Source organism: Symphalangus syndactylus, chromosome 16 (assembly GCF_028878055.3).
Source record: "Symphalangus syndactylus isolate Jambi chromosome 16, NHGRI_mSymSyn1-v2.1_pri, whole genome shotgun sequence".
Taxonomy (NCBI): domain Eukaryota; kingdom Metazoa; phylum Chordata; class Mammalia; order Primates; family Hylobatidae; genus Symphalangus; species Symphalangus syndactylus.
In genome coordinates, this window is record NC_072438.2 from 9,457,090 (window position 1) to 9,476,946 (window position 19,857).

General features: G+C 40.5%; 1 protein-coding gene across 1 annotated transcript; it reads left to right on the top strand.

The window, feature by feature from the left end:
- The first annotated feature begins 27 nt into the window (after window positions 1-27).
- On the top strand, window positions 28-19,676 carry LOC129464949 (small ribosomal subunit protein uS4-like). Its single transcript, XM_063619652.1, has 2 exons — window positions 28-12,364; window positions 15,235-19,676. The coding sequence occupies exon 1, from the start codon at window positions 989-991 to the stop codon at window positions 1,571-1,573; it is 585 nt and encodes a 194-aa protein (XP_063475722.1). The 5' UTR covers window positions 28-988; the 3' UTR covers window positions 1,574-12,364; window positions 15,235-19,676.
- Window positions 19,677-19,857: the final 181 nt, after the last annotated feature.

Here is a 19,857-nt window from a genome sequence, read left to right on the forward strand (position 1 = left end):
ATTATCACATCAGAGTAAATGAGTTATTCTTCTCAAGCATTTCTTCTTTGTATTACACACAGTCCAGTTATACACTTTAATTTTTTTTTTTTTTTTTTTTTGAGACAGCATCTCACTCTGTCGCCCAGTCTAGAGTGTAATGGCACAATATTGGCTCACTGCAACCTCCGCCTGCCAGGTTCAAGCAATTCTTCTGCCTCAGCCTCATGAATAGCTGTGACTACAGGCACGTGCCACCATGCCCAGCTAATTTTTTGTATGTTCAGTAGAGACAGGGTTTCACAATGCTGGCCAGGCTGTTCTTGAACTCCTGACCTCATGATCCGCCCACCTCGGCCTCCCAAAGTGCTGGGATTACAGGTGTGAGCCATCGCACCTGGCCACTTTAATTATTTTTAAATGTACAATTATTTTTTTACTACAGGTTATTTTATGATTATAAGTATGTGAATATAATTATAGTTCACATTTCTAAGTCATGAATGCTTTTAAAAAAGTTCCATATTTTGAACATGTAGCATCTCTCTGCAAATAAATGCAGACTTTGGTTTTGATTTACATGGAGTTAGATATGTAAATGTATTGCTCTAAAGATAAAATTTATGTGTAAGAAAATTATGGGGCAAGCAGTTGTGTTTGTGTGAGAGTTTGTATCTATTTTCCAAAGAAAATAGCAATATTGGAACAAAGATTATTTTAATAAGGTGGATAATTTACTAGAAATCTAGAAACCTAAAACATTCTGAAATCAAATCTATATTTTCTTCTATTACTGTAAAATTTAATGGATCATCGTTGAGACTCTCCCCATGCAAATTCTGTTTTTATTTGTCTGTTACTCATGCTAGAGCTATAATTCACTTCTTTCTTATTTTTTTTATTTTTACTTTAGTAAGTATTATGTAAGCTGGTCAGAAATTATAATTTTATACCTCTTTCTCAGTGACCGGGTCTTTCGCTCAGGCGCAGACGGGGAAGCGGAGCCAATATGCCAGTGGCCCGGAGCTGGGTTTGTCGCAAAACTTATGTGACCCTGCGGAGACCTTTCGAGAAATCTCGTCTCGACCAAGAGCTGAAGCTGATCGGCGAGTATGGGCTCCAGAATAAACGTGAGGTCTGGAGGGTCAAATTTACCTTGGCCAAGATCCGCAAGGCCGCCCGGGAACTGCTGATGCTTGATGAGAAGGACCCACGGTGTCTGTTCGAAGGCAATGCCCTGCTTCGGCGGCTGGTCCGCATTGGGGTGCTGGATGAGGGCAAGATGAAGCTGGATTACATCCTGGGCCTGAAGATAGAGGATTTCTTAGACAGACACCTACAGACCCAGGTCTTCAAGCTGGGCTTGGCCAAGTCCATCCACCACGCTCGCGTGCTGATCTGCCAGCGCCATATCAGGGTCCACAAGCAGGTGGTGAACATCCCGTCCTTCATTGTCCACCTGGATTCCCAGAAGCACATCGACTTCTCTCTCTGCTCTCCCTATGGGGGTGGCCGCCCGGGCCGCGTGAAGAGGAAGAACACCAAGAAGGGCCAGGGTGGGGCTGGGGCTGGAGACTACGAGGAGGAGGATTAAGCCCACTTGTCCCTCCTGGGCTGCTGGTTTGTCTCGTTTTCCTGCCAAATAAACAGGATCAGCGCTTTACAAAAAAAAAAAAAAAAAAAATGATAATTTTATAAAACTTAGTAGTGCACACAAAATTTTTAGATGCAAGTTCACAATTTGTGTATTAAGTTATATTTTAGTTAGGACAATTTCATTTTATTGCTTTAATTGGATAACCCTATATGAGCTGTTTAGTTATTCCTTTCACTTTTTATAATTGACATAAATGAGTTTATTTTGCCAATTTTTTCAGGTAAGTACTGGGAAAACTTTATAACTCATGGGATGTTTTGATATATAATTATAGTAAACATAAGAAAGTACTGGGTAGTAGATGCTCCATAATTAGCCATAAATATTTTCTTTCTGGAGTGAGTTTGTAGCTCCAAGTAAGAGAATGAAAATGTCTATAGTGAAGAAATGGCAGTCTGCATGAGGAAAGAACATCTGTTCCCAGGCTGCAAAACTGACTCATTCTGAATTTAAAGAGAATCTCTGATTTTATTTTCTAATTATCTTTAGTTTTGGGATATCTTTATGTGTTTATTCCCAGCTATGTATGCCTCACAGCCCTTCTTCTTTGTGTTATGGCTACAGTCTTCTCACTGTTCTCTTTGCCATGTAATTTCATACAGACTTTCTACATTCTGATTGGAAGTTTGAAATTTTTTAATGTGGTAAATTTTTAACTGGAGTGTTTCAGGTTATTTATAGTTTATCAATGCAATGTTTAGATCACTTAATTGAGATAAGTCATTCACTGTCCTCAGGGGCATTGGTGGGACATGAAGTGAAACACCAGGACCTGGTTCTGGAGTTATAGAGGGCAACTCCAGTCCCCAGTATGGGCCCCAGCCTCTGGCACACTGGTTCATGCCAAAAAGTACTCCTCAGGCCACGGCTACTCTGATCAGGGCCCTTGCTGCTGTCATTGTTGTCATCTGTGCTTGCAATCCCCTGGTGGTGGCTGTTCTCCAGGTGGCAGATGACTTTGCTCCCAGCATTCACACCTTTTTATTCCATCTGTGCAGGAGTACTTTATAATTCTGAATGTCTTCTAAAAATCATTTTACTTAAGATAGCTCATATAAATGGGATTATATACTCTTTGTCACTATGTTTCTGGTGTATTTCACTAAATATGTCTTAAAGTTTTATGCTTATTGTAGCATGTGCATAATTTGCTATCTGAAGGTACAGCCATATTCCATTGCCAACATAAGCTATATGTTATCCATTTATCAAGAAACTTAAGTGCTCTCACCTTTTTGTGTGTAGGGGGTTGGGGAATGCTCTTAAAAATATATTTGTGCAGGCCAGGCACGGTGGCTCACTCCTGTAATCCCAGCACTTTAGGAGGCCGAGGCGGGCGGATCACGAGGTCAGGAGATCGAGACCATCCTGGCTAACACAGTGAAACCCCGTCTCTACTAAAAATACAAAAAATTAGCCAGGCGAGGTGGCAGGCGCCTGTAGTCCCAGCTACGCGGGAGGCTGAGGCAGGAGAATGGCGTGAACCCCGGGGGGCGGAGCCTGCAGTGAGCCGAGATCGCGCCACTGCGCTCCAGCCTGGGTGAAAGAGTGAGACTCCTCAAAAAAAAAAAAAAATATATATATATATATATATATTTGTGCAAATGTCTATTCCAGGTCCTGCTTTGCATACATAGATTCCCAGAAGTAGGATTCCTGGGTTGTATAATTTCTCTTTTCTTTCTCTTTCTCTTCTTTTTTTTTTTTTTTTTTTTTTGAGATTGGGTTTCACTTTGTCACCCAGGCTAGAGTGCAGTGGTGCAGTAATGGCTCACTGCAGCCTTTACATCCCAGGCTCAAATGATCCTTCAACCTCAGTCACCAAACTAGCTGAGACTTCAGGCACATGCCAGCATACCTGGCTAATTTTTGTATTTTTTGAAGAGATGGGGTCTCACTGTGTTGCCCAGGCTGAACTCAAACTTCTGAGCCTTAGTAATTCTCCCACTTTAGCCTCCTCAAGTGTTGAAATCACAGGCATGAGCCACAGTTCATTTTTAATATTTTGGAAAACCTGCATCCTACTTTTATTGAGGGCTGCATTATTCTTTTCCACCAACAGTGCATGGAGGTTCCGGATCCTACATACTTGACAACATTGATTACTTTTCATTTGTTGAATAGTGGCCATGCTAGTGGGTGAGAGTTAAGAGTTCATTGAGATTTTGCTTTGCATTCTTCTCATAAGTGATTTTGATTGTGTTTTCTAATTCCTCTTGGTTATTTGCGTAGCTTCTTTTAGGAAATGTCTTTGAGGACACTGGTCCGTTAAAAAAATGGAGTTATTCACCCTTGGTGATGGTTATGTTTCAGAAGTCAAATGGTTGATGGCATTTGTACTCCACTTAGTGTTTCCCTTGATGTGTGGATGTGCAGAAGGTTTTGAAAGTTTGATATAGTACCTTTTCTAATTCTCTTGTTGCTTCTGCTTTTAATGTAATATTCAAAAAACCTGCCAAAACCAATGTTACTAGGCTTCTCCCTATATTTTCTTCTAAGTGTTCAAGAGTTATATGTCTTTTAAGTTTTATGTTTAGTGTATGTAAAATATCTTGTTTGCATTGAAGAGAAAGGTCCAAGTTCATTATCTTTCATTTAGATGTTGAGTTTTCTCATACCGTTGGTTGGGGAGTCTGACCTTTTCTTCACTGTTTGGTCATGGTAACCTGGTAAAAGATTATTTGGTAATATTTGCACAGGTTTATTTCTGGGTTCTTTTTACTGTTACGTATTTTTTCTCTTTATGCCATTACCACATTGGTTTTATTTTTGTAGCTTTGGACTCTGTTTTGACATCATGAGGTGTGGTACTTCTTTGTTCTTTTCTAAAGCTGTTGGCTATTCATGGTCCCTTGAGATTACACATGAATTTTAGAATTATATTAAATATCTCTGCCAAGTAACACTGGAATTTTAATAAGGATGACACTGAATTTGTGCAATACCCAGAAATATTGACAGTTTAACAATATTACATCTCCTGGCTGAGAAACATGCATTTGTGTCTGTGTTTGTGTGTTTGTGAGTGTGTGGGTTGGCATCAGAGATAGTGCTGAGATGCAAGACAAAGAGTTCAAAGTGTTTCCTTGGCCTGTCTCTGGTCTCCTGCACAACTCTTAACTTATGGAACGTAGGCTAACCACTTGATCCTCAACTGGTTTATCTTCTTAGGTGTATCATTGTCAAGTTGGTAGGACAATAAAAATTCCTTTCACAATTGAACACAGTTGTCCACTTTTGGCCCAGTCTCACACCCGAAAACCCAGAAAGTTGGAAGTTAAGGAAGATAAATTCTCCATGGTAGATTTGTAGGTTAATTTGTTTTATTGAATTGTTTTTTTATTTTCTAATTTTTTGGCATTGTGTCATTTAATCAGAACAAGACACCATACATGTTTTATCCTTGCCTATATTTGCATATCCATACAAAACGGAAAGAGAACAAAAGAGATAAAAAGAACACAGGAAAGAATGTAAAGAGAGGAAAAAGGAAGCAAAAAAGAGAAAAAATGCAATTTTAAAAGTGCTAGAAATGAGAACTAAGAAAGCATCTGGGCAGTGTAATCACCATTTTGTTGTACAAGGCACAAACCAACAGGTCCTCCTGAAACAGAGATATCAGACTGCAAATAACTCCTGAAATTTTTCTATTTTTACTGTATTCTTTCCCTAAGTTACCTCACTTTGTTTTGTCAGCTGAAATTAAACCCAGATATGTTAGTTTGTATTTACACTGCTATAGAGAAGTAGATGAGAATGGATAATTTATAAAGGAAAGAGGTGGCTAGGTACGGTGGCTCACGCCTGTAATCCCAACATTTTGGGAGGCCGAGGTGGGTGAGTCACAAGGTCAGGAGTTCGAGACCAGCCTGGCCAACATGGTGAAACCCCATCTCTACTAAAAATACAAAAATTAGCCGGGTATGGTGGCTGGCGCCTGTGATCCCAGCTACTCAGGAGGCTGAGGCAGGAGAATCACTTGGATCCAGGAGGAGGAGGTTGCAGTGAGCCAATATCTCCAGAACAGCATGGGGGAACTGCCTTCATGATCTAATAAGCACCCATGAGTTCCCTCCCCAAACATGGGGATTACAATTCAAGATGAAATTTGGGTGGATACACAAAGCCAGACCATATTATTCCACCTTTGATCACTCCCAAAACACGTGTTTCTCACATTCCAAAACACAACTATGCCTTCCCAACAGATCCCCAAAGTCAACTCATTTCAGCATTAACCCAAAAAGTCTAAGTCCATAGTCTCATCTGAGATAAGGCAAGTCCCTTCCTCATATGAGCCTGTGAAATCAAAAAGCAGGGCTGGGCGCGGTGGCTCATGCTTGTAATCCCAGCGATTTGGGAGGCCGAGGCGGGCAGATCACGAGGTCAGGAGATCGAGACCACGGTGAAACCCTGTCTCTACTAAAAATACAAAAAAAATTAGCTGGACGTGGTGGCGGGTGCCTGTAGTCCCAGCTACTCGGAGAGGCTGAGGCAGGAGAATGGCGTGAACCCAGGAGGCGGAGCTTGCAGTGAGCCGAGATCGCGCCACTGCACTCCAGCCTGGGTGACAGAGCGAGACTGCGTCTCAAAAAAAAAAAAAAAAAAATCAAAAAGCAAGTTAGCTACTTCCAAGATATAATGGGAGTATAGGTATTGGGTAAATACACCCATTTCAAATGGGAGAAATTGGCCAAAACAAAGCGGCTGCAGGCCCCACTGAAGTCCAAAATTCAATAGGGTAGTCATTAAACCTTAAAGTGATCTCCTTTGACTCCATGTCTCATATTTAACTCACACTGATGCAAAAAAGTGAGCTTTCACAGCCTTGGGCAGCTTCACCTCTGTGGCTTTGCAGGGTAGTCTCCCAGCTGCTTCACAGTCTGGTATTGAGTGTCTGTGGCTTTTCTAGGCACACAATGCAAGCTGACAGTGGATCTACCATTCTGGGGTCTGGAGGACTTTGCCCTCTTCTCACAGCTTCAGTAGGCAGGGCCCCAGTGGGGACTGTGTGTAGGCCTCAGCTCCACATTTTTTTCTGCACTGGCCTAGCAGAGATTCTCCATGAAGGCTCTGCCCCTGCAGCAAACTTCTGCTTGGATATCCAGGCATTTCCACACATCCTCTGAAATCTAAACAGAGGCTTCTAAACTTCAATTCTTCTGTGTGCCTACAGGACCAAAACCATGAGGAAAATGCTAAGGCTTGGATCTTACATCTGAAGCAATGGCTCCAGCTGTACCTTGGCCCCTTTTAGCCATGGCTGGAGTGACTGGAATCCAGGGAACCAAGTCCTGAGACTGCACACAGCAGGGTTTCCTAGGCCCAGCCCATGAAATATTTTTTGCCTCTTAGGCCTCCAGGCCTGTGAGAGGAGGGGATGCCACAAAGGTCTGTAACATACCCTGAAGGCGTTTTCCCCATTGTCTTGGTGATGAACATTTGCTCCTCAATTCTGCAGCCAATTTTTTCTGAGAAAATGGGTCTTTCTTTTCTACCACATCATTAGGCTGCGAATTGTCTAAACTTTTCTGCTTTGTCAACTTTTGGATGTTTTGCTGCTTAATTTCTTTTGCCAGATACCATAAATATATCTCTCAAGTTCAACCTTTCACAGATCTCTAGGACAGGAGCAAAATGCCACCAGTCTCTTTGCTAAAGCATAGCAAGGGTCACCTTTATTCCAGTTCCCAATAAGTTCCTCACCTCCATGTGAGACCATCTCAGCCTGGACTTCATTGTCCATCACTACCAGCATTTTGGTCAAAGTGACTCAACAAGTTTCTAGGGAGTCCAAACTTTCCCACATCTTTCCTTCTGAGCCCTCCAAACTTCCAGCTAGTTCCAAAGTCACTTCCACATTGAGTATCCTTACAGCAGTGCCCCACTGTGTCAGTACAATTTACTGATCAGTTTGTTTTCATGCTGCTCTGAAGAAATACCTGAGACTAATTTGGAAGAAAAAAGGTTTAATTGACTCACAGTTCTGCATGGCTGCTAAGACATCAGGAATCTTACAATCATGGTGGAAGGGGAACCAAACACATCCTACTTTACATGGTGGCAGGAGAGAGAAGTGTCATGCAAAGGGAAGAAAAGCTTTTTATAAACCATCAGATCTCGTGGGAACTCACTATCATGAGAATAGCATAAGGGAATTAACAACATGATCTAATCACCTATGATATCCCTCCCCGAAAATGTAGGGATTACAATTTGAATTAAAACTGAAAATGAGATTTGGCTGGGGACACAGAGCCAGACCATATCATCAGATCTCTAACAATATTTTACTTTGTTATTATAATCCAGGTCCAAATAATAAAAATAAAAGTATTTTCTAGTCGTGGTTGCTTTATTTCTAAAGTAGTCTGGGCAGATTGATCAATTGTTATATGAAGTTGGGACAGGAATCATGTATTAGCATTCTGAACAGGGATCCTGGCCAAGAAGAGAAATTCTCTAGAAAGGAGCCAGGGGTTCCATATATAAGAAGAACTCTTGGGCAGGTTCAGTGAAAATCACAAGCAATTTTACTCTCACCAGAAAGAATTCTGGCTGGCTGTGTGGACAAAAAGCCCAACTTTGGGGAATTCAATCCAAGACCTATCTACCTTCAATATTTTGCTGACCTTTGGATGGGGTTGTGGTGGTTTTTTGTGTGTTTTTTTGTTTGTTTGTTTTTTTAACAATCTGGCCACCATTTTGTAGGGCGACTGTGGTTTGCTGGGGCTCCACTCCAGACCTAGTCACCTTGGATTTTCCAGTACCTGGAATTATCACCAGGGAAGGCTGAAAACCAGCAAAGATAGCAACCTGCCCTTTCTTCTGGGATCTCCATCCTAGGGGGATACTGACCTGTTCCCTGCCTGAATGCATCTGTAGGAGGTGGCTGGAGACCCTGGTTTGGAAGAAAAAGTCTGGCTGTGTTTTGGTAGAGCATCTGTGCTGTTGATAGATGCAGGAGGCAGATGAGGGAACCTGCCCACGGTCTTGTCTGCACAAGCCCACAGTGAACTGGGGACCCACCAGTGCACTGGGGGAATGGGATGGAGCCAATGGAAAGTTCACACTTTGTGCAGGGGGGAGGAATATGATCTCTTTGGTTCCTCTGTGGTGGCCTGGTGTTCAAGATTCCCTCTCACTTTGCTGTCAGGTTTTTTTTTTTTCTTCTTTCCCTTTTTACCCAATAAATTCTGCTCTTCACCCTTCAGGGTGTCTGCAAGCCTAATCTTTACTTGGTGTGATAAGAACTCAGTTTTAGCTGAGCTAAGGAGAAAATTCTAAAAACTTTTGGTGCCCAGACATGGGCCTTGAGGAAGGGTAAGATGCAAACCAAGAAACTTTTTCCCTTTTGCTTCTAAGCCTTTTCATCGTTGTACTTCTGAGAATAGAGGAAACTGCACGCCACCCCACCCCAAAAGTTGCAGGTGCACATGAGATGGACCAGTGAATGGTCACTCCCCTGCACCCTCTGGGTTGGGGCCAGAGTGCATGGCTTGGGCAGTGAGTTATCTGCCACTTATCCACAGTTTCTCCCCCTCCTCTGACCAAGGACTCCAGCTCTGTCCAAGCCCTGGAGAAAATAACCCATTTGCATAAGAATAAAGTTTCTTCCCTCTCCTACACTTAAGTATTTTTTATTCATTTTCTCCACCCTGTCAGCAGTTAAGTTTTAAGTGAGAAGGTCCCCCCACACCCCCACTTTTAGAGAACATTTTACTAGGCCTCACTGTTTATATTCTCTGTAAAAGTTTTAATTATAAAAAAAAAATTGTGAAGTTGGTCTTAAGCTGTAGACAATCTGGTGTGCTTTGCAGGTCTTCCTGTTTGGTCAGTAGGGATCTTTGCTGCAGGCCTCCATTTTGTTTTATGTCCTTGGGGGCATGACCTGTAACCACATGGCAATATTTTGCTTTAGCCTCTGCAGTCTGGGTTCAATCCTGGGTAAAGGAATGAGTACTTTTGGGTTGATATCTGTGTGACTTTTGCCATTTGGTGATTATCTTCCCTTCATGAACAACTCTTGAGTTTTATCTTAAACCCTCCTTTTTCTGGGTTTTAGATTTTGTGGCCAGGCGTGATGGCTCACATCTGTAATTCCAGCACTTTGGGAGATGGAGGCAGGTGGATCATGAGTTCAGGAGTTTGAGACTAGCCTGGCCAAGATGGTGAAACCCCATCTGTACTAAATATACAAAAATTAGCCAGGCGTGGTGGTGGGCATCTGTAATCCCATTTACTCAGAGGCTGAGGCAGGAGAATTGCTTGAACTCAGGAGGCAGAGGTTGCAGTGAGCCAAGATTGCTGCACTGTAGCCTGGGCAACAGAGCAAGACTCCATCTCGAAAAAATAATAATAAAATAGATTTTGTAAGAACTGCTTACCTCTTTGAAACTCACGGTTAAATCATAACCTTAATTAGTGCTTGTTGGTTTCACCTGTACAGTTACTTTTAGGAAAGTCTGAAAGCCAGAAATATTGGCTGCTTGGCACAGCTAAAGCAGGTAATGAGGAATTTAAAAGAATTTTCTTAAAGTACATTCAGCTTAATTAAAAGTGCATATCCAAATGTTACACACACACACACACACACATATATATATATATATATCTTTTTTTGTTGTTGTTAAGACTGAGTCTTGCTCTGTAGCCAAGCTGGAGTGCAGTGGTGTGATCTCAGCTCACTGCAACCTCTCCTTCCTGGGTCTGAGTGACTCTCCTGCCTCACCCTCCTGAGTAGCTGGTACTAGAGGTACACACCACCACACCCAGCTAATTTTTGTATTTTTAGTAGAGACAGGGTTTCACCATGTTGGCCAGGATGGTCTCAATCTCTTGACCTCGTGTTCCACCTGCCTCAGCCTCCCAAAGTGCTGGGATTACAGGCATGAGCCACCATGCCTGGCCCAAGTTATAGGTATATTTAAAGGCCCTTTTTTTTTTATTGGACCTTGTTTTGCTGAAAAAAATGATTCTTATCAGTTGACTGAATTCTTTTTCTCCATTTTGTTTTTCCACTCAATACATGCATGAGAGGCCAATAATCTAATTAGGAAAATGGGAAACAAAACATCTTATACCTACGGGATTCTTTTTTGCCTTTCTGTGTAGTTATATGTGCTGTATCTGTGTAATGTCTATTTTTATAAAGCTCTAATTGACCTAGAGAAAAACGAGTTCTTGGATCAAATGTTTTTTGAAGGGAAGGTAAAAGCTGTGGTACATTGAAGTTCACATGACTTTAATCATTGAGAAATAAAAACAGACAGCAATTATTGGTCAAAAGCAGATGTCAAAATATACATTTTTGTTTAGGGTTAAAGGATTGTTCTGAATTAGATAAGATAAAGCTAAAAGTTTAAACAAGTTATAAAAAGTTTCTATAAAATTCATCTTGCCAAATAAATTTTGTCTATGAACATTAAATTACAAAGGGTATTATATTTTTTTTGGTAAATTAAGCATTTAAATAATAGCACAACAAGGTACTCTTAAGGCACTAATCTGCTCTTTAGCAAAATTTGTAAAGTGTTATAAAAGGGTTTTACTTTTGTAAATTTTTTGAAACAATTGTGGCAAAATATATAACATGATAATTTGGAATTCTATTTCATAACATCAAGTGTTTTAAACCTCTAACGTTTCTTCCCAAAATCAAACTTCAGTTTCAAAATTGTCTTTCCTCATGCCTGAGGAATGCTACAGAGGGCCCCTGGAGTATCCAAAAGAGAGGTAAACCGGATTATTTGACATATTTAGTTACATGGGATTGCCAATTTTCTTTAGCTTACACAGGTTATATTTTGATAAATATTCTGTAGGTTATATTTTGATAAATGATACTAATATATGTTCCAAAATTGTATGAGATTTCTAATATTCTAATGTCTGAGTATATGCTATCAAAATTAAGGTTTTTATGTTAAGTTATTGTAAACCACAGAGATTATCAAACTTCTTTGTCAATTGTGTTTCTGACTGTAACTACCCTGGACATTTTGTTATTCAAAGACAATTGTTGTCTTGTTTAGATCCTTTTCAAGAGATGGTTTATAAGAAGCTACAAAACTGTGACAGGTGCTCTCAAATGCAGGTTTCCAAATAACTTTGGAGATCATGACATTGAAATAAAGTAAAACATACAGGACTCATGAAGAGCTAAAATGTTCACAAATATCAAGCAGAACAAGAGTTAACTAAATGGACTGAACTAATAGAAAACTGAAATAATTTTTTTTTACTTATGCTTGGACCATTGCTCATCCTTGTTTTGTTTTTCAGAGTCAAGGAAACTTATTTTGAGCTATTTATAATGTTTAATAATTGAGTAATAATATTAACAAAATTTGTGAACAAAATTTGGAGCACATTTGTCTCTCTCTCTCTGCCTGGCTTCTCTAGAATTTCAAAACTAGTTGTGAGTGTTCTTAACTTATGACAATATAGTTGTTTGCATCAATGCAATAAGAATTCATTTTTCTTTTTCAACAGGATGCAACTGGAGAAACTGGTTGTTTTGCCAAGTCTTTGACTAGAAGGGTACATTTCCCTTTAAGGAGTTAAGCTTGACTTGCAGAGCTGATAAAAGCCTCTTGGAAAAACTGGCCTTATACCTTGTTACACAGGTTCCTAACCTGCAGTGAGTAAAGAATGTCACTTTCCAACAGGCCCAGGAACCACATGCTCTTGGGACCTCAAGAACAGAGGAGTTTACCCAACTCACAGGTATTTGAGAATATACACCCATGGTTGGACTTAGCTTTGGAAAGTCCTATCTGAGATTCTTTGTGGTACAGAGTTCCATCAAAGCCAGTCTAAAAGGCCTATATAGAAATAATTATTCTTGCTGTACTTTATGCAAATAATCAGGCCAAGAATAAGACTGAAATCTATTTTACAAACAACACAGTCCTATCATGGTTTTTTTGTTTTTTTGTTTTGTTTTGTTTTGTTTTGTTTTGTTTTAGATGGAGTCTCACTGTGTCACTCAGGCTGGAGTGCAGTGGCATGATCTCGGCTCACTACAACCTCCGCCTGCCAGGTTCAAGTGATTCTCCTGCCTCAGCCTCCTGAGTAGCTGCGATTACAAGCACGCACCACCATGCCCGGCTATTTTTCTTTTTTTTTTTTTTTTTAATAGAGATGGGGTTTCACCACGTTGGTCAGGCTGATCTCGAACTCCTGACCTCATGATCCACCCGTCTCGGCCTCCCAAAGCGCTGGGATTACAGGTGTGAGCCACCACACCTGGCCCATAGTTTGTTTTTTAATACAAATGAGAGAGAGAGAAAAAAAAAATTTTTTTTTTTTTTGAGACAGAGTCTCGCTCTGTCACCCAGACTGGAGTACAGTGGCGTGATCTTGGCTCACTGCAAGCTCGGCCTCCCAGGTTCACGCCATTCTTACCTGCCTCAGCCTCCCAAGTAGCTGGGACTACAGCTGCCCACCACTACACCCAGCTAATTTTTTATATTTTTAGTAGAGACAGGGTTTCACCATGTTAGCCAGGATGGTCTGGATCTCCTGACCTCGTGATCTGCCCACCTTGGCCTCCCAAGAGAGAGAAATTCAGTTTCAATACTTATCATCATTAAATTCTAGACTCATTGGTTGTCTTTAAGTTTTTGCCTACATTTTAGATTAACCCTCCTTATTCCTATAAACCAACCATCAACTTCTGGCTACAGCTCAGAAGGAACAAAGGGGATGGGAAATGTAAGAACCTGGATCAACATTCTAGTTCTGGGCAATTATTATGCAAATCCTGTCAGGTGATAGGAATAAATAGGATGCCAACCCAAATCTTAGCAAGCATAATTATAGTCACTAGTTATCTGGGTATGTCATAAGACATCCTTTTTTCTTTTTTTTTTTTTTGGTTATATATTTGCATGCCACACATATGTATCATGATATGTTTGTGTGTATGTAATTACGGAGAGATTAGGCAAAGTTGAACGAGCATCATTTGAAAATAAACTTTGTTTTCATGCATACATAAAATTAGAGAACTTGTTTTACCTCACCCTTAAGTTTTTAAGTAGTTTATTTTTTTCAGACAGAGTCTTGCTCTGTTGCCCAGGCTGGAGTGCAGTGGCATAATCTTGGCTCACTGCAAGCTCCACCTCCCAGGTTCACGCCATCCTCCTGCCTCAGCCTCCTGAGTAGCTGGGACTACAGGCACCCACCACCAGGCCCGGCTAATTTTTTGTATTTTTAGTAGAGACGGGATTTCACCGTGTTAGCCAGGATGGTCTCGATTTCCTGACCTCGTGATCCACCCGCCTCGGCCTCCCAAAGTGCTGTGATTACAGGCGTGAGCCACAGCGCCCAGCCTAGAAATTTAATTTTTAAAATAAATACATGCCATTTAGATTTTTTTTTTTTTTTTTTTTTTTTTTTGAGACGGAGTCTCGCTCTGTCACCCAGGCTGGAGTGCAGTGGCTCGATCTCGGCTCACTGCAAGCTCTGCCTCCCGGGTTCACGCCATTCTCCTGCCTCAGCCTCTCCGAGTAGCTGGGACTACAGGCGCCCGCCACCACGCCCGGCTAATTTTTTTTGTATTTTTAGTAGAGACGGGGTTTCACCGTGGTCTCGATCTCCTGACCTCGTGATCCGCCTGCCTCGGCCTCCCAAAGTGCTGGGATTACAAGCGTGAGCCACCGCGCCCGGCCTAGATTTTTTTTTCTTGGATCAGTTTTTGTAGTTTGTGTCTCAAACATATTTTAAGTTCTAAAATTTTTGACATAAAGCTGTTCAGACTATTTCCTTATCCTTTTTACATCTGTGAACATCTGTAGCTATGTCATATCTTTTAGTCTCGATATTGTCATTTTGTGTCTGTTCTCTTTTCTCCCCTGACCAGTCTAGATACAGGATAATCAATTTTATTAATTTTTTTAAAAAAAACTAGCTTTGATTCTATTGACCTTTCTCTGTGTGTGTGTGTGTGTGTGTGTGTGTGTGTGTGTGTGTGTTGTTTTCTATTTCATTGATTTCTGTTTTGGTCTTTGTTATTTTCTCTTTTCTCTTTGGGTTTAATTTTACTTTTTCTAAATTTTTCAGTTTAAAGCTGAGGTCATTGATTTAGACCTTTTTTCCCCTAATATGATTACAAATGATATAAATTTACCCCAAGCTCATTTTTAGAGGAAGCTCACAAACTTTAGTGTTTTTATTTTCATTCAGTTCAAAATATTTTCTGATTTTCCTTCTGATGTCTGCTTTGACCCATGGATTATTTACAGCATGTTGACTTTTTATCATGGGTTTGGGGCAATTTTATTGTGATGTGTCATAATTTTCTTCACAATTCTTGCACTTTGAACTTTTCATAATTTACCAAATTTGCTAATTTTTTGATTTTTTGGATACTTCTTCAAATATATTTTTGATCCTCTCCTCTTTCTCCTCTCCTTTGGGGACTGCTAACATATATATATATATATATATATATGTTAGGCAGCTTCAAGTTGTACTACTAGCTCACTGATGCACTCTGGATTTTAAAAATTCTCTTTGTTCTCTCTCTGTGTTTCATTTTGAATAGTTTTTGTTGTACACTAATCTTTTCTTCTGCAATTTCTAATTTTCAGAAAATGAAGTCATTTGAGGTTTCTGCATCTTGATGTGTTAGGCCTTCCCACCTTCTGCTGGTTTTTTGAACATGTGTGTTGCCCATGGTGAGAACATGATCACTGTGCTTGTGCATAGATGCCTTTACTTTACCCTGTCTTCACTTCCCATGACCTTTCTCTCTGCCTCTTTTCTCTCTCCATGCCAAATGAAAAACAGTAATTTCCTTCATTGGAGGAAACAAGTAAGAGTCTTAGGATTTCCAAGGGAATCCTAGCATTGTAAAGGTCTTGAGGAAAGAGGCTGCAGGCCCGGCTAGAGGAAGAAAATCCACTTTGTTTGGAGTGGAGTTCTGCCACACTCATGTCAGATGACTTTCACGTTTTAAAGATATTTCTTTATAACACTAAGACATTCTTTCTAAAAATTCAAGTGGGCTTGACTAAGCCGAGGGTTCAGAAAATGGAATATGAGACATGGGCTTTTTGTGGAAAACAAAGATTGAGAGGGAACTTCCCCATAGTAAAAGCAAAATGGGAAGTGCAGGGTGAGACCCTTTTACACAGAGTGGTGGAGAGAAAATAGAACACTGGAAAGAGTGGCCTAGATGCAGAGTGGCCTACAGAGAAAGAGCAGCCCTGTTTTTATTTCTCTGGAGTCTCCAAATGGATTATTCAAGAAGCATCCTGTGTAAAGAATTGAGTCAAGGAAAATATTCATATAACCAGCCTGAGTCAATGAGGCAGCGAGAGGGTGGTACACACATTGGTAATTATTTCGTACCAGCAACGCTTATTTCACTGAGGATATTTGAACCTTCAAATCCTCTTCTCTAACAGCCATTTGCGACCCCAAGAGTTGTGTGGGACTTTTTCTTTTAAAACACCCTCCCTACATTTCCCATATACTCAGTTTAGCTCTCAGAGAAGGAGCTCAATTATAAAGACAGTGAAGACTCTTATCTGAAGTAGTTTTTGGATGTAAAGGAGAAGAGGGTGACTTCAGCAGGCTTTGTACCAAAATCAAGCTGAAGGCTTGTTATGGGTCTTTGTATCTCTTCTCTCTCCCTCCAGCTGCTGCCTGCCTCTTGCCTCTGTCCCTCAGGGCTCGCTGACTCTGCCTTAGTCCTGGGGCTGACTATGCAGTGGGCTCCTCACTTGTGGCAGTGTAATAGCAACAGAATGTGATTCTTGGGGTACCCCTTGGGGAGCTGAAGGTAGCTGTATTGATGGATCTGTCTTAGGACTCAGGAGAGAAGATGCACAGCCCCATCTTTATGCACAGCCTCATTTTCCAGGAGCCATGACTCAGAGGAAAAGGGTGCTTGGATTTTGTTGTAGCCATTTGCTTTGTGGAAATTAATGTTTACCATTTTATGTAAAAGATAGAATATGCATTAGGTCTTCCAACTGTTTATTTTTTAGCTTCCAACTGTATACGTTTATAGATTTTTAAACCAAGATGCTTTATATATATTTTTTGTGGAAGTATAAGTTTTATGGCACATGGTTGGTACTGTAAACTTTTTTTCAACTTTATTTTAGATTAAGGGGGTACATATGCAGGTTTGTTTGATGTGCATATTGTGTGATGTTGCTGTTTTGGGTATGAGTGATCTTGTCACCCAGGTACTGAACATAGTACTCAACAGTTTTTCAACACTTGCTTTCCCTCCTTCCTACATCTACTAGTTCCCAGTGTCTATTGTTGCCATTTTTATGTTCATGAGTACCCAACATTTAGCTCCCACTTATATCTGAGAAAATTCAGTATTTGATTTTCTGTTTCTGAATAAATTTCTTTAGAATAATAGCCTCCAGCTACTTCCATGTTGCAGCAAATAAAAACATAATTTTATTCTTTTTATGGCTGCACAGTATTCCATGGTGTATATGTGCCACATTTCTAAAATCCAACCTTACACTCATAGGTTACTACGCTGATTTCATGTCTTTGCTATTGTACATAGTGCTGCAATAAACAAGTGAGTGCATGTGTCTTTTTGGTAGAATAATTTTTTTAAAGATAAATACCCAGTAATGGGATTGCAGGGTAAAATGGTAGTTCTAAGTTCTTTGAGAAATCTCCAAACTGCTTTCCACAGTGGCTGAACTGATTTACATTCCTACCAGGAGTGTATAAGTTTTCTGTTTTTCCCACAGTTTCACCAACATATGTCTTTTGTTGACTTTTTAACAATATGCATTCTGACTGGTGTGAGATGATAGCTCACTGTGGTTTTGATTCGCATTGCTCTGATGATTAGTGATGTGGATCATATTTTCACATTTGTTGGTGCTTGTAAGTTCTCTTTGGATAAGTATCTGTTCATGTTTTTGCACATTTTTAAACAGGCTTATTTGTTTTCTGCTTGTTTAATTGTTTGTGTTTCTTACAGATTCCAGAAATTAGCCCTTTATCAGATCCATAGCTTGCAAATATTTTCTTTCATTCTATAGATTTTCCGTTTACTCTGTTGATAGTTTCTTTTGCTGAGCAGAAGCTTTTTAGTTTAATTAAGTCCCACTTGTTAATGTTTGTTTTTCCAGAAATTGCTTTTGGAGACTTAGCCAAAAATTCTTTCCTGAGGCTAATGTCAAGAAATCTATTTCCTAGGTGGCGTTGTAGAATTCTTATAATTTGAGGTCTTAAATTTAAATCCTTAATTGATCCCATGTTAATTTTTGTATATGGCCAAATGTATAGATCTGGTTTTACTCTTCTGCATATGAGTAGCTGGTTATCCCAGCACCATTTATTGAATAGAGAGTGCTTTCTCCATTGCTTATTTCACCAGCTTAGTTAAAAATTAGATGACTGTAGGTGTGCAGGTTTATTTCTGAGTGTTGTATTCTGTTCTATTGGTCTGTGTGTCTGTTTTTGTACCAGTACCATGCTATTTTGGTTACTATAGCCTTATAATATATTGGAAGTTAGACAGAGTGATGTTTCTTGCTTTCAGGCAAAGTTGATCCTGAGTCCCAGCCAACTGCTTAGTAGCTTTGGGGCAGTTATATAAACCTCATCTGCAAGAAAAGGCATAATAAAATTGATTGCATAAATGACGAATTTTTTTTGGCCGGGTGTGGTGGCTCACACCTGTAATCCCAGCACTTTGGGAGGCCAAAGTGGGTGGATCACCTAAGGTCAGGAGTTCCAGACCAGCCTGGCCAACATGGGGAAATACATCTCTACTAAAAATAGAAAAAATTAGCCAGGCATGGTGGTATGTGCCTGTAATCCCAGCTACTCTGGAGGCTGAAGCAGGAGAATTGCTTGAACCCAGAAGGCAGAGGTTGCAGTGAGCTCAGGTCATGCCATTGCACTCCAGCCTTGGTGACAAGAGCAAAACTGCATCTCAAAAATAAAAAAGATAAATATTTTAAAATTTCTTCTTGTATTCATGCCCTTGGCAATGGCTTTTATAGTGGTTCCCATCAAGAGACAGATTCTGCTTCCCAAACCTTGACTCTTTCTTGCCTTATTTGCACAGGCCAAAGCTGTGCATATGACAGTGTGTCCCTTTGGTACCTAGGTTCAAACAGTTTTAGATGCTTCTGTTTTCTTTTTCAGAACCCTTTCACCTCTATTACAACAAGCCCATTTTAGCTTTCTGGAGGATAAAATAGCATGCTGAGAAAAGCCAAAGTGCCTCAGTTTATAGACAGCTCATTCCCAGAAGCAGAGCCACCTAATTCACCAGCAGCTGAGCACTCATGCCTGAAGGAGCCAAGCTGAGCCCAGAACAGCCTTGCTGAGCCCAGCCTAAATTTCTAACCACCTCAATCATGAGCTAGTATGTTTTGAGATTGTTTGTTATGCAGTTATAGCTTACTAATGTATATATCCATTAAATACAGGATGCCAGGACAGATTGATTACAAATAACCTGCAAATGCTCGGCACCCTGTAAGTATTGATTTTCTTTTCCCTTTATTTAATAGATTTGTTGTAAGATGGTGTTGAGTTACACAGAAGTGAGGCAGGAGAATAGGGTGTGGAGGCAGGGAACTTAAGGCCAATTTGTGCTGACTTCCTAAAAGAAAAAACACCAAGGTCTGGGGAAAGGGAACCTAAGACCAGTTAACACCAACTTCCAACAGCTAAACCAAAAGAAAAAGAACCCGTCCCCCCACACCAGAGTGGCAAAGGATCAAAGGCTACTCTCCCTACAACCCACCCCATTCCACCACTCCTCAGATGGAAAAGGAGAGTGCCTTGGAGTGGCCACAGGCTAAGCATAGGCCACCCCTTCATCTGCATAGGATGTCAATTCCTCTCGGTTTTTAATTAGCCACAGACCAAATCCTTCATCCAGATAAGGGTTAGCCAATAAGGACCCCAAAAGCTGTACTTCAAACCCAGAAAACTTTGTAACCAGGTCCTTGAGCCATTTGCTTGAGCCCACGCCCACCCTGTGGAATGCTTTCTCACTTTAATAAATTTCTACTTTTGCTGCTTCCTCCGGTGTTTTGTTCCTCTGTTACTTTCTGTGTTTTGTTCAATTCTTTGTTCAAAATGCCAAGGATCTGGACAACTCACACTTACGGCCTTCCTTCTGGAACGGAAGTGCAGGTAGATGTGGATGCAAGTGATTAGTGCTTAAACTCAGAGTGCCCCACACCACAGGAGAAAAACACACA